Below are 15,666 nucleotides of genomic sequence, written 5' to 3'. Positions count from 1 at the left end.
AACGAGACGAAATGTCCAACGAGACTGAATGTCTACTATTGGACATTCAGTCTCGTTGTACATTCCGTCTCGTTGGACATTCAGGCCGCAAGCGGGCACTGGCCTACCCGGTCTTGAACGCGAGCCGCTGTTAGGGCGTTGTTGCGGTTTCTTCGAGAAACCGGACTGAATTACAAACTCTGACTCTTCACATATAATGTTGGTGTGTAGTACTTTGACTGTGCTATAGTCATGACATTGTTTTGTATTTGTTTTGCCGCCTAGTGTGGTCACAGACTCTTCTTTTCCCCTTCCATTCTTTCACGCCCCTTTACCCTTCCCATGTACAGGGTAACAAACCGGAGACTTCCTATGGTTAACCTTCCTGTCTTTCCTTTATCTTTCTCTATGCGTTACTATTGCCCTCCCTCTCTTTCATGTGACGCCGTTCTGACATCATCTCGCACAGGTGCAGACAGCGCGCCTCCGCCGGCTTTCAAGACCATGTCCTGGGACCGACACCTGCTCTCTTCTCCGTCGGATCGCTACCTGGACGACTCCGAGAGGCGCTGCCGGTCGCTCTCTCGTCCCAGTCGGCTGCCATTTACTTCGAACGAGGAAGGCAGCAAGAGGGATCCTGAATGGCTCGAGATAGCGCGACGCCGACAGGCCACGGGAGTCGACTGGGAAAACTTGGGTACGGCCCCGCCTTGTAATGGACGCCGGACGCTTGTACGCTCAAATACAAAAAAGAAAGAAAAACCGAAGGCTTTCCACATGAAACTAGCCATCTAAAGGACTTCCACTAGCGAGTTCAAGAGGCAAATTGACAAAGTTTTTTGCCATCGGTCGGTGGCCTCCTCAATGCCAAGTCGAGCATAAGAATTGGCAGGATTTTTTAAAGAACAATTTTATCTGCATATGGGCGCAAGAGCCGAACTAACCAAGCTTTTCTTTTGTTAGCAATATGCGTCAGCTGTTGTCTCGTCATCCTTTTTTTAATTGTCTCATGCGACATGTGACAGAGACAAGACGACACTAGCCAGTGTCAACGCAAGTCAAGGCTCGTATGGCTAGACATCTTGGAATTACATATGACACAGAAAGGGCTTCAGAGAAACTGTGCGGACCGGTAGAGACCAATATTCTTGTATAACCACGTCCGGCACATTCGCTCTAGATGGCTACATTAACCACTGACGTGTCCATTAAGGAGTTCTACGCCTATTCATTATGCGGCTATGTATAGGATGGGCAATTACTCCTGCAAGTTGAGTGTGTGTTGGGTCCCATGATGAAGGCGACAAGTCATAAAATTGGGGCTCGCGACACCTCACTGTGACTTGTAAGGAGTCGGGTGACCAGCGTTATGTGAGCCCGTTATTCATTTAATGTGTGGAATAGTAGTTACTAAGCTACTACAGTTGACAAGAATGATTGGTGGGCCATACAAAGCGCACATCTGCAACGAGACTGTCTGGTCAAACCCATTGCCCCAGATAACGGCTAGGAGGGCCTTCGTTACAACGAACTACTGGTATTGATCTAAGGTCTGATGCAAGCTGCCGCTCAATTGAGCCACCACATAAGCTTAGAGAAGGTTCTGGAGTGGCTGTTGAGGCTGCTGTGCGCATGCAAACACGCATCAGGCATAATTTAAGTCATCACTAACATGATACGGTTGCGATCGCGTGAATTGTATGATGTGCAAGAAGTGTAGTTCGTGCAGTCTAGGCTGTCTGAGGAAATTCGTCATAAACGCGTCATTATACTTGCGCCGTTTTCCAGCAGAGTCTAACCTCTTTTTAACGAATTAGCATGGGGACCATAAATTTGTTCGTTTTATCCGATATCCGGTGTAATAGTAGAGGTAAGAATTGGCTCTAATAAATGGGTAATCTGACTCGCACAAAAATCCTAGCTACAAAGACGCATTATTCTAGGCTTCAGACTCAATATTATCAAAATCTATGACGTCACGGCGTTTGGTGCGGGAATTTTAAGGTGGCGTCGCCACCTGCATGTTCTTTTCGCGCGTCTTCTCGCTTACCAAGAGTCTTCTCGCGGTAAGAGTGGTGATTTCGATATTGTTAAATTCTAATTTACTAATACGCAAAAAATCGTTTTTTCTTTAGTGCCCCTTTCATGACAGTGTTCGTTATAACGAGCTTCAACTTTACTCATAGTTTATCTTTTTGCTTGCTCTTGCAGAGACTCACATGAAGCAGCCGCAGAGCATCTCGTGCAGCAACCTGTCCGAGAGCCACATGCGAGGCAAGGTGTCCACCCTGGCCTCTGCCGACCGGGCCGGCTTGCGCCTGGTGCGATCTGCCAGCGCCCTCTATCCTCGCATCAAGATGTCGCGTTTCGAGCGACGCATGCGAAGGGAAAATCCAAATCCATGTGAGTACAAGTATTGTCGTCGTTGCCACCTCTTGTCCACCACTACGAGAGATGGCGAGTTGAGGCCGACTGCCAATAATATGCTGTCATCTACAAAAACGGGACCTTGCCAGACGCAGTCCTGGCTGTGTGATTCTCAAGGAGGATTAAAGTTGATTGCGGGTTGGTAGTACGTGTAGAATGTAACGCGCTACTTAGCTACAAAAACGTATGAAGAGGCTACGTATACAAGGCACAAGGCACAGCTGGACACATGCACGTAGCTCTGTAGCTGTAGCTTTTCAGCATGCCTTTGTGGCGTTGGTACTCCGGCTTGCACTAAAAAAAAAAGCATCGCTTTTCGCTCACTTCGTTGAAACAAAAAACAAAACACGTCATCTACCTTTCAGTTGTCTGTGTACCGCTTTGGCTGAAGCAAGTTAGCGCGGATACACCAGGCGTAGTCAACCTTTCTTTCCGTGTTCTTGGTCTCTTAGAGGGTGACGCGATTTCATCGATGAATATATTTCACCTCGAACGTTACAAGGTTTCCCAGGGTGCGTATGGCTTCTTTACAGCCGTCGCAGCTAAAAATTCCCGCTCATATACGCTACACCCATTGGTGGTTACCGGAAGCCAACAGTACAACATTTATTCCGTTTCTTCGTCGGGCCATACGCGGTTGGAAAAGACGCGACCACCGGTTACGCGGCCGCACACACACCCACATGCGTGTGCAGGCGGTTATCGGGGAGACGACACGGGAGCGGCGCGCACTCATTCCGGTAGAACGACGCAACACAGCGACGCATGACGACGGGCAGCGCAGTCGATCGGGCATGCCTAATGATTGCGAGTTACCCCCGGAACTCGGGCTCTGCGAGCGTAACTAGGAGGCGGGAGCACTGCCGCAGCAGTCGCAACGCGTTCCGTGTGCACGCAATGTTCACGAGGAAGTGGCGGCCCAACCGCTGCTACTTTAGACGGATGGGCGTACGGAGGTTGAAACAGGGGTGGGGGGTGGGGGATCTCTCCTGGGATTTCAGATAATATTTTTCTATGCGGTACAATAAGCTACACACCTTGATTAGCACCGACTCAGGCCCCGCGTATGCGTGTGAAACGTCCTTCAGGATTGCGAGGCAACTTTGCACGTTACGCACTATTGACTAATCACGCCGGTCATGTCGCGGTTTCGAAAGAAAGGCTGCCTGTGCTGAACCTTACGCTTAAAGCCCCTCGCTCCCCCTCTAGCGCCCCCTCCCCCCCCCCTACTTGCCAAAGAGGCGCCCTCCTGCAAAAAGTTCTGCGGACGCCCTTGTTTAGACGTCTTCTTGCGAGTACACGTGACTGTGTGCGTGCGCGTGTATGTGCGTGCGTGCGTGTGTGCGTGTCGGTAGCAGTGGTGATGTCAATCATATGAGCTTTCGCGTCACTCTGCTCGCTGTCTGCTTCCTGACTTTTGTCTCTATGGGTTTCGTCACGTTGTCACTGCCATGCGTATGATTTGCTTTCGTCACAATTAACGCAATTGTCTGCGCGTAGAGCGTAAATCACCGTAGTTCCGGTCTGTATGTGTCGTACTTCACCACGGCTTCTAAGAAACGAGAAGGAGAGAAAGAGAGAGAGATGAGGGGGGGGGGGATGTAATAATAATAATATCTGGGGTTTTGCGTCCCAAAACCACGATATGATTATGAGGCATGCCGTAGTGGAGGGCTCCAGAAATTTCGACCATCTGGTGTTCTTTAACGTGCACTGACATCGCGCAGCACACGGGGTGAAAGTAATTATAACGCCTGTGTGAAGCAGTGCAAAGAACGGGGCAGAAAACACGAGCAACAACAACAAAAAAGGACTGTCTCAAGAAATGTCTTCTTTACTCGTATTTTGTCCGCGTTGTGCGTTCCGTGCGCTGCTTCACACACACTTTGTGGTGATTTATCACCAACTCGCCCAACTGTCAACCTTGCCGAGAGAGAGAAACAGCGGCAGCGAGATTAACCAGACGGAAGTCTGGTATTGCTGTGCGACCCTGTGTGACAGCAATGAAGGAGTGAAAAACGGAGATATAAGAGAAGAGGAGAAAACAATAAAACTGCTATTTTATCGCTCGACGCTACTGCATGATCTTTCATAATGCCCGACAAGGACGCTTAGAACGTAAAACTCCTGAATTCAATCACTAGCTCTAAGGCCTTTGGAACTCGTTTGTACCTCATAGCAAAATACTCAATCCGCATGTCAAAGAAGCGAGTTTGAGTTGTGAGCAAACTAAGTAACTTGAATGGAGGCCTCGGAATGCTTCAACAAAACTTGATGGGAGGAAGTGTCGCGAGACATCGCCAACTGGAGATAAAATGTCACGTGATTTTGCCACCTGCCGCCCGTTGCTAAAGTTGCCCTAAATCTATTGCCACGTAATATCGGTTACAGGAAGAGGAATAGATGCAATAATTGTGGAAAGAATAAATGCCGAGTGTTTAAGAGGCCACCTTCGCACAAATATCCGCGCATGGCTGGAGAAAGCCACACGAGAAGGTACAGAAACACGCAAAACCATGCAAACAGATTTACATTTGTAATGGAAGAAGGTAACGCGTGCAAACACGTACGCAAGAGAACAGAACCAGGCTCTTCGCTTGTGTCCTCGTTCGCTCGCACGCCATATATTCTTTCGTGATGAGACATAGTGTACATCAAGGATCAAAAAGGAGAGCTTGAAGTGTGCCTTAGGCAACCGAAAGCTCCAAAAATTATCGTTTGACGTGCACTTCGTTCTAATTAGACACAAAAGGAGGTATCGGGCTTCTAAGATACCTCATGATGTTCTTACAAAGTTTCAATAAAGAAAAAAAAAAGTCAGCAGCTGCTCACTACCATTAAGGCGTTAGCGATCTCATCTCCCATTGAGTGTGGCTTCGAATTGTTAATTACCGCGACGACAATGATTGACCCAGTTCGCTAAGATTTCTTCTAACGCCGAGCAATTATTGACAGCCACACCACGTAGCCGTTGCGCCATTGTCTCCGCGATCGAACGCCAGGCAACTCAGCCTTGGCCAGTGCACTAGCAGGATACGTGAAACTCATTGCAAACGCGCGCGCTCAGAAACAAAGCGGGCATGCTCCGCGGTTGAGGCCTGCCACCGCCGCCGTAAATCACGATGGAAAAAGAGCCATTGTTTTTCCTGGACTTACCACACACTGCGCAAGGCGACACGGTCACAGCGATTCCCGGGCGCCGCTTTATAAGTAGATACATGTACTTATGAACGAGGAGGTAAACGACACTTTATAACGGGCACGTTCAAAGTCATAACTCCCCTCAACTCCTTGCTTGAGTATACATGCAACTCTTGTTTGATGAATGTATATACGGAGGGGCGTCTTTATCTCCTTCAAATATCACCATTGTGTCTACGCGACCACACTGAAAATATACATTTGCTATCGAAGAAAGGGCACCAAAGGCACCTTCGTTCCTTTTTTTTATTATTTTTTTCCCTAGTTGAATGTTGTAGCGTGTGCTCGGCACCGTATTGCATCGTTCACTTGCCGAGCTATTCGTTGTGTGGTCGAGTGAACGACGCCCACGAAAATGCACGCGACATTGGACGTTTGTTCACATGACGCTCTGTGAAACCGGTTAAAAATAATCGAACTCTTGCCGGTACACCTCCTTTGGCCTTCGACGGGCTAATACATTCATTTGTATGGAAAATCATGAAGTACGTATATAGGAAGGAAGGAATACAAAAGAGAGAAGGCAGGGAGGTTAACCAGACGTCCGGTTGGCTGCCCTACGCCGGGGGAAAGGGAAGGGGATTGGACAGATGGGAGAGACGCAGTGTGAGAGGGAGGTGTGTGTATGGGTGAAGGGGTTGGAGGAGCAGTTCTATTTTGGTCTATCCTGGTGTTTATATGGTGCTCGTGGTTCCACGAAGAAAAATGAAATTAATGTGTGGGTGTCCCTAACTGCTGAGTGGCTCTGAGAGTCTATACCAGAGTTTTTCTTTGTCCTGTACGTCCTAGCCGTCCCCCTGAGTGTGGGAAGGTTATGATAAATTAGCTACGTCCCTTCAGCGCACTGCTTGTTAGAAGACGTGGCCAATTCACGGCGTTTGTATGGACGCCGTAGAAAGTGAAAGCACGTCCCCGTGCGCGATGTGGCTATGGCGGGTTCGGTTCTCAGCCGTCGGTATCAGCGGGGGGAAGGGGGGGGGGGGCGTAATGGCAGATAGGCTGTCGGAAAAACGATATTTGAAGTGTACATCAAGGATCAAAAAGGAGAGCTTGAAGTGTGCGGGAAGCGTGACGTTTCAAAGGGGAACCAGAAAAGTTCAAAGGAAGTGTTATGCCCCGCAAGCAATTTCACAAAAGGTGGTTCTGGTAAGTACATGTAAGTGTGAATATGTGAAGTTCTATCTCGCGCGATAATATGCTATGTTCAACCGACCATCTTCATATAGCATATAGGTGTTAAGTTTTCGGCACCAGAAAAAATAAAGAAAGAAACGCACACAGTGGGCAGCGAGTACGAGAAACACGAACACCTCACTCTTACAATGGGCCCACGCTCAATCTCACTTTCAGTGTCTGCAGATGAATAACAAACGTGGAATTAGGCGCACCAGGCGTACCAAGCGAACAGCAGGCGTAGAGAGTTGAAGACTAAGCATGATGGACAGGGCGTTTCAATCGAACCAGCTTATACACTGCCCACCACAGCGTTAGTGGGTCAAGAATAAAAAAAAAAAACGAATTGCTAACGAAAGCGTGTACTATACTACGAGGCTCAGGGTTGCGAAGAACTAAGCAACCAAACAAGTAAGCGAGTGCCAGAGTTCAGCCTGTATACATACGCGTGTCAGTCACCGTTCGTTCAACCGTAGGCCGCCCGTCGGCTTAAAAAAGAAGAGTACCGCGCTCTGACCGTGGTAAAAAGGTCACCTAAGATCCGAGGCAGCGTGTATGGCATTCTATTTGCTACCGGGGTCTAACATAGCCCCTCTGGTGTAAGTACTTGCACTTGAGCCGTTGAGATATACCCTGCTCGCCATAGAGGTTATAGAGTGCAGTTTCAAAAGCGGCCTCCCCCTCCCACGTGTCTGATTGTGTGGTTTCCACGAGCGAAAGAAGCAGCAGTCGAGCTTGACTTCTTTCCAAACGGAGCCGACCCTGTTCTATAGACCATACTACGAGGCGGCGTAACAAGGTGCGCACATGCTGGTGGTCTTTTCAGTGGATGATTCTAAAGAAGGCAGGCCTCTGAGACGTTCGAAAAGAAACGATATACGAACAAGGCGACTGGCACGTTTCTTTTTTTTTTTTTTGAGGATTGCTTTTCTCTTTCGGCGTTTCGATCGACTGATTTTTCTCCCTTGCGCGCGACCTTATCCTAAGCGCCGTCCGCGGATTCCGAGGTTTTCCGTGTTTTGAGCTGTTTTGCAGCTGCGTGAACTCGACGAAGTGCCTCGGTTTTTCTGGAAGGACCAGACACGGTGTTTGATGTAGGAAGCGTTTTGCGACTGATAACAAGGTGTGCACCTTGCGAACTGCAGAGAAGAAATGTATACGCGTATATGACACGAATGAGAAGGGGGTCAAGAAACGGTTCCTACATGCAAGGTAGTAACACTGTACTGCATTGATAAACAAACAGGAAAAATAGGAGGACGAGGGCTGAGGCGTGAGATATCGCTAAGGAAAACCCACCTGCGCGCTAGCAACACTGTAATAGAAAGCGAAACAGCGTAGTTTCTTTGATGGTGCCTGCGAAGAATCCATATCGCGCGTCGGCTTAAGCCGTAAATACTTTTCATGAGAGAAACTGCACCGGGATGGAGGAATGCGGTTGATGCAGGAAAGTGATTCAGCTCTCCGACTCGTAGCTTATCGGTCAAAGAAACAAGCGGGCCGGAACTGCCCAATTTGTCTTGTGGACGCGTTGCCGGAGCATGCAGTACTGCGCCCTGATCTCAGGGAAAGTTGTAAAGTTGTTTACTGGGCCGACAGCTGTGCTATTCGAGCGCACTGCCTGTCTGCATACGAACATACAATACATACATACATACAAACTGCGCGTTCCAGTTAGGCAGGTGGTACATGTCTGCGCAGCTCAAAGTCGTGCAACGTTATGTTGTGTAGGCTACATACGTTATGTTGTATATAGGATATACGCTATGCTATATAGGCCTCTACAGTCACTTCCATGGAGAATTGTCACACCCTTCTGCGGACGGAATGCTCGTTAACCAGTTGCAGAAGTCTGTGCCTATCTCGTTTTGAACGCGGTGATTGCTGTGGCGGTTGTGGAGGTGGAGAAGGTGGGGTTGGCCTTGCACGCATAGCCAGCATTCGTGCGGCTTGAGCATCTGATAAGATCTTGGCAAAGTACATTATGGATTAAGGATTAAATATGTTGTATTTTCAGGTACACCAACTAAGCGCATATAAGTCAGCATGTCTACTAAACCAAACTTAGCAGACATGCTCACTTACATTGTGAAGCAACCTAAATCCGCAATTGTTCGTGTCCGCCTAACTCTGCCCCATCGATGCTTCCTTCAAGTTCATGATTATAGAACGTTCAAGTGCGTTCATAATTTATATTACAGAAAACAAAGGTTCAGTGGGCATCTATAACTATGCACACGCGCTTGCTTATGCAAGGATGTGGTTTCACGCATACATATTGCTCTCGTTGTTCTTGTTCCCAGGGGTGGCTTGTCTAGGTACCCTCCGTTCCATTATGCGCACGACGCAAAGCGAAGGTTACCTCAATACAGCGCTCTCGTGGCTTTGACGGGCGGAACTCGATTGGCATTTATTTCTAAGGCACGATCTACGCTCTCGTATGCACTGCAAGTGATACGTATGTGTTACACAGCGTCACCGATACTGCAAGCCTCGTAGACGTGCAAGGCGTTCGGGGTGTAGACAGTGCGGCTGGTATTCATGCAGCAGCGCTTTCACGTTTACCCTACGTATTGAAGCAACCATTCTGCTCACCGCCTCGACGTGAGCGTTTGCCATCAACGTTGCGTACACACACTTCGGGCGTGGCAATGGCGACGCCTATGAGTCGGCTTCATTCGGAAATCCATGCAAGAGTCGCCGAACTCTAAAGAATGGGTTTCGCGTAATGTCCGTCTGTGTTTGTATAGCGTAGTTCTACCCATTTTATTGCTACAGACGTTAGGTGACACAACTATAAGAACGGATTTCTTAACCACGCAACTTCAATGTGTTCCATTCTCTTGAGTGTGTGCATGTCGTTCGACGGCTGTGCTCGCAATCGTTTGAACGTTTGCCTGTCGTATACAGTGTACGTCTGTCGTGCATTGGTTTTCTTTCTGTTGACCGCAGTTTACGAGTGATGGGGTAGAAAGCTTTTCTATTTACATGTTAACATTATGACGTGTTAGCAAATCGGCGGAAAATTCTTCAAACAGGGATAGCAGGACAGGCTTACAGCACCTCACAAAATTAATACGCGTCGCACTTGTCTGTGTCCTGCCTCCCCATGTCAAGCATTTTCGCCTTATATCTTCCACGAGGGGAAATTCAACTTTCTTGCGCAATAACTGCTCTGTCGTTTTTTTTTTTTTGGGACTAAAAGGAGCTGAAGGAAAATCGCGACAAAGCGTAAATGTGAAAAGAAAACACAAGTGGTCAGTTACTTCTTTTTATGTGAAATGGAGTCTCTTTCCTTTTTTTATGTGAAGTGAAGTTCTTTTACTGCAAAGCCTGACGAAGGCCTCTGCTCCCTTGTACAGTCTGAGATCAGAAAACATGTACGAAAAGACAACAATATAAATACAAAATCAACTGCACTTGCAGGTACTGCATAAAGCAAATTATAAGCTTACAATAATGAAAACAAGGTTATACTAAAATACAGACCGGAATTAATTAAATATTGCTTAGTTTCTTTTTAATAATGTCAATGAAACATCAAAATCAGCATTTGTAGAGATTTTATTAATAATCGTAAGTACTTGAAAATATAATTTCTGTTTGACAAAGTTAGTCTAATTATTAGAGACCTGGTGTATTTGTCCTCAATATAGTATGTATCGTTAGACATAAGATTGTTTTAAGTGTGTAATTTATTAGTGTTAGTACGCTGCAGCAAACAAAAAATGTAGATCTGATTCGCCTTGCGTAAATTATAACTGCGAAACAAAGTCATAGTGGAAAATTCCTTTGGTCTGCCGTGGTAACCATGAATGCACCGCAAAGCTTTCTTCTGAAGTATTAATACTTTACTAATACTTTATGACCACAGTCCCCCTGGATAAATTATGCTTCCTACTTCGCGCGTACATGAAGAGATCTCTGATAGCTTGACAGTGAACTAGAGCTGAGGAGAAATTGTCATAAATCTCAGTGCATGATATCAAAGCGTATTCTGCTATACTATACCTCCGCAACACACCTGACATCACTGTTAACGGGACCAGTGCTGTAGTTATCCCTCCATTATTCTAGTCGCGCTGTCACGGTCATGTCCCGAAGTTACGCATTCGCCCTAAGGTGGACAGGCGCTCACTTCATTAATGGTCCCGTACCTGTCACCCCCCAGCGCCGAGCCAGTTCAACCGCCGGAAAGAATTCCAGCTCAAGTCGCCAGAGGGTGAGGTGTATACACACGCGGGATATCAAAACTGCCCATTTTCCTCGGACGTCCCTTCATCTCTCGATTCATTCCGCATCCTCGCCCCGTTCGGCTACCCTCCTCCTCCTCTTAGTAAGGGGAGAGATGGAAAATAATCCATCTTTCTCTTCCACCATCCTCCTTTCCTTTTTATCTCCTCTCTCCTCGCGGAAACCGGCGCCGCGCAACAGGCTGCAACACCAACAACAAACCGAAAATGTGTGCCTCACATTTAGAGCGCAACAGCCCGACGAGCGCGCCGTCGAAATGTTTTAAGCCGTAGCAGCTCGCGCGCCGTCTCCGCAGAGGGCGGCCTTCTTCGCTTCGCCGTCGTTGTCGGCGGCGTGGACGTGCCTGCGCTACGCGACGCCTCCGTTTGGTGAAGTGCGCGTGCTTGTTGAAGGGCACGGTGGTCGCGTTCTCTGTTTCGTGCGCGTGCGCGCGTGCGTTCACTCGCCTCACGTGCTGACCGTGTTGACGACTCCCTTTGGTTTCGTTTTGTCTTGACCTCGCCCCGCCTCGACGTGTCGTGCCGGAACGCATCGCTATCGCAGCACGTGCGTCGTCTGCTACTTCGCGTCTGCTTTGCAAGTGCGACGCGAGAAGAACCCTTCAACTGCAACAAAGACCGCGTGCTTCTCTTCAAAGACGGCAAGATCACCGGGCCAGGTCGACTTCTTCGTCACGTTCAGCAGTGCCTTCACATTGCGGACTTGCTGCGCATGCCTCTCGCCACCTGATTCTTTCTGTTCTTTATCTTTGTGTTCTTTCTACTATCACCTTCCTTTCCTCTCTCTCCCATCACCTTGTTTTAACATGAAGTGTGATCTATAGGCTTCCTAAGCGCCCTCACCTATATATCTTACGCCCGATACCACAGTGGGATTTCGGATTGTTGGGCATCACGCTCGGGATTGCAGGAGTTGCGGCGTTCCGTTAATCATCGCTTACAAACATCTTTCTCGACGTTCACCCGAAGAGCTGGGTTATCCCAACCCTCTGCCACTCAAGAAGAAGAAGACCGAGCAGAGTAGGAGAAGAAAGGTGTGAGCTACGTTTCACTTCACTGCCACAGGAGGAGGAGCACAACACGCACACCGAGAAGGCTTCCATTTACCTCTCACCTCAACATCATTCATCAAACCATTTTTCTTCTCTTCACCGCCTCTTTCTGTATCGCCTCAAAAAATCAGCGCACGCCACAAGCACCAACTCCTCCTCCCTGTCATCTCTCTCTCTTTCCTTCTACAGCTTGGCTTGGGTCTGGCGCTTTTACTGTTCTTTTATCTGAGTGATCGCGTTTCGCATACGCTCGCTGCTCTCGGTGCAAGCGCGGCGTGCACTACTGGAGTGCATCGAAGTGCTTTGAGAGGGAGGCCACGCCCGCGACGAAACGAAACAACCGTTTTATCCCAACCTGGTTTCGTTTTCCTAGCCGGGTGAGAAAAAAGAAGAAGAGGAAGACAACAGGTGGCAACAGTGCGAGCGGCGAAGGAGCGGCTGTTTTTTTTTCTCAGCTGGCGAGGGTGGATGAGACGTTGAGAACGGGAGAAGCTCTTCGTCAAGCCTTAAACAGGAACGGTGAAGAAGCCCCTGCACTGACAACGAGAAACGGGGTGACAGTTGGCTTCGAAGACTTCGCTTGACACTGTGAGTGAGAGGAGGAGGGGGAAAGAAGGAAGAGAGAGAGAAAAAAGAATCCCGACAGCAATCTCACGAGTTAGTAGCGCGAGGCTTCCTCGTAGCTTGTCTGTTTTGCACCGGCCGCCGCAGATTGTACATTGTCGTGCGTCACGTGACTGCTGACCGTCGTGGTTGTGGACAGTGTCGCGCAGCGGAGTGGAAGTGATTCGTGCCCACTGGAGTGTCCGTTGTATCCGTTTGATCGTGCTCCTTTGATTTCGTTTCTTCTTCGTTCTTGGCCTCAGATCCAAGTTCGCGTGGTTGCCGAAAGTGGAGTGGTTTTTGTGTCAACCTGAGCTGGTTTGAGCGTGTTGGTGATACAAGTGACAGTGAGAGGCAGGGATTGTTTCTAGTTGTTCCAACTTATCTGTGAATGGTGCACTTACCTGGTCCACACCTGCGCGGTGACTGACATTTGTTCGAGAAGAGGACACGATGACGGTTGACGCTTCGGCACCTTCGCCGTGCATACCTGACATGGGTGAGGGAGCGACGTATGTCACGTGTTCTTGCTGTTGTGTCGTTCTCTAACTTGTCTTTAATGGGGCGGCGTTGTTCTCATATTCCTACGTTTTCTTGGATATGCGAGCGTGTAGACTTAGCAATAATTGTTTCACAAACTACATTGCCTCTTAGGGCTTCAGTATATCGCACTATACGCTCTGCATAACAATGAAAGACAAGTTTATTGAGGTGTTTTGGTACTTCCAAGCTCATGAAACGTGAGTCAGAAGCAAAGTCGAGCCACTCAATCTTATTTCTGGTTTTTTTTAAAGAGAGCGTGGGTGTATCCATACACTTTTTTTTTATTCCTAGTGCGCGTAGAGAGAAAATCAATGGTCGTATTTAAAAAAAAACTTATGGTTCAAAGAACTCATCGTGTTCATGTACCTTGCTTGTGTCCCCATTTAAACTTAAACGATGTCGTGCATCAGTAATCGGTCGTATTTCCCGAAACACTTGGCACGTCCAACATAACAAAAAGCTCTGCCAGATGTTATGATTATTACGGACAAGCTGGACAAGCAACTACAGAGCTGCGAATGATGAACAAGGACAGCCAGTAAACGAAAAAGATTGCCAGCCATATCAAATTGTCGTAGATGGCATCACATCTGTCGTTAACTATTTCTGATGCTTTCCTCAATACAGCTAGCTACCAATCATCGGTCCTTCATTATTACAGTAAAAGCTCGTTAATTCGACACCCGTTGATTCGGAAAATCGGATTATTCGGACGCGTTGTCTGGTCTCGGCAAGTATATGCATTGTTCAGTGACATCGAACTCTCTTTAATTCGGACATATTTGGCCGGAACCCGGTTAATTCGGACTATTCTCGGAGCGCGCCGAGCGCGAATCGCCGCAAGTGTGCGACGCAAAGGAGCGGAAACGGCGTTCGCGGACAGCCGAACCAAGGTGGTGCAGTCTGCATCGACATCGTCATCAGTGCGAACCTATGGTAACGACGGTAACGACATTTCGGGTTAGCACGTTTCGTGTTAGTTAAGACAGGGAGCTCTCGAGTCGCGGTCACATTGTGAACAATGTCACGAGTGGCGAAAATTGCGGCTTTTAGACCGCTCTTGTGCAAAGTAAGCACGGGATTTACGTATTCATCAAGAGAATGAAAATGCATTGATGTAATAGACACTAGTTTATTTTTTTCTTGATACTTTCGATAATTTGGAATTCGGTTAATTCGGACATTTTGACCGGTCCCTTGAAATTCGAATTAACGGTCTTTTACTGTATCGCTTCACGGCATCCCAAGGGCTAAGTTAGTCCACTATATAACTGAGTACAAAATATAACTTTATTAACGATGGTTTACCAACTTTCACAAACCTATATAGATTTTACTACCGTTAGCCCATCGATCGAAAGGAGTCGATTTCGTTCAATGTGCAGCGGACAGAGCCTGATAAATACTCGTAGACATTGCCCCTCTACAAACATCACTGTAGCAGGTAGCACCTAAAGCCCTTGATTTTTTTCGCTTCGTTGGAAAAATCTAAGGACCTTAGTAGCACCAGGCCACACTGTACCGCAGGCCTATGTGAGCACAGTGCCGCGAGAAAAAAGATCCATCAGCAGACGCGCTGCTGATGTAGGATGGCAGAATGGGCGAGTTGGTTGAAATGCATTGCTATTTATTTATTTATTTATTTATTTATTTATTTATTTATTTATTTATTTATTTATTTATTTATTTATTTATTTATTTATTTATTTATTTATTTATTTATTCAATACTGCGGGCCTTTTCAGGCCTACACAGGAGAGGACATACAAAGTAAAGGGGACTTCATATTAGGAAAATAAAAAGGGAAAATCCGCAGTACAAGGTAACTATAACAGCGACAATTGTACTTACACAACCGCGCAAAAGACGGGACTAAGGACAGGAGAACCTTTCCTTCCGGATGACATCCCGGTTGATATCGCGGTTGACATCCCGGAGTGCAGGATGTTAACCTGCTGTTATGGGGAATATCAGTTCGGAAGCATGCCTATCATCCGCAATTACAACTCCTCTGTAGTTAACAGAACACGCGTAACTCGGGGTCACAGGTCGTGCGGAACATGTCGATATGCGTGACGTCAACAGTCTGCCTAGCATGCTACTCCTTATATGTGCATGTTGATGAATGAGGTGATAGTATATGCACATTGTGCTGCAGACACACAGCATTCCCACGATACGCCACAGCGCTAAACGAAAGAAAGGGGCTTCAATGAGAGCACTGTCTCTAAGAAAGTTCGGAAGTGATTTCTTGGCATGAAATGCATCGCCTAGAGTTTGCCCGCGTTCCAAAAACGTCTCTTAGATGACGAGATGGCCGTCTTTGATTATTGTTGAGTAATCATTCTTGTGTAAACAATGCAAACCAACTCTAAAGGATTCAATAGTAAACTTGGCGCCAAAAACACCCACCCGTCCTGTGTATGTATTCCTTT

At 47.5% G+C, this 15,666-nt stretch overlaps 1 protein-coding gene across 4 annotated transcripts in view; it reads left to right on the top strand.

The window, feature by feature from the left end:
• LOC119389553 (serine/arginine repetitive matrix protein 2) overlaps nt 1–15,666 on the top strand; it is a 167,834-nt gene that overhangs the window by 102,433 nt on the left and 49,735 nt on the right. For all 4 annotated transcript variants that reach the window (XM_037656868.1, XM_049414463.1, XM_049414461.1 and 1 more), the window contains exons 6-7: nt 449–676; nt 2,191–2,382. In XM_037656868.1, the coding sequence (XP_037512796.1) occupies nt 449–676; nt 2,191–2,382 (420 nt within the window). The remainder of the gene's footprint in view (nt 1–448; nt 677–2,190; nt 2,383–15,666) is intronic.

The sequence above is a fragment of the Rhipicephalus sanguineus genome, chromosome 4, assembly GCF_013339695.2.
Source record: "Rhipicephalus sanguineus isolate Rsan-2018 chromosome 4, BIME_Rsan_1.4, whole genome shotgun sequence".
NCBI classification, from domain to species: Eukaryota; Metazoa; Arthropoda; class Arachnida; order Ixodida; family Ixodidae; genus Rhipicephalus; species Rhipicephalus sanguineus.
The sequence above is the reverse complement of the archived record's forward strand: the minus strand, read 5'-3'. Positions and strand labels throughout refer to the sequence as shown.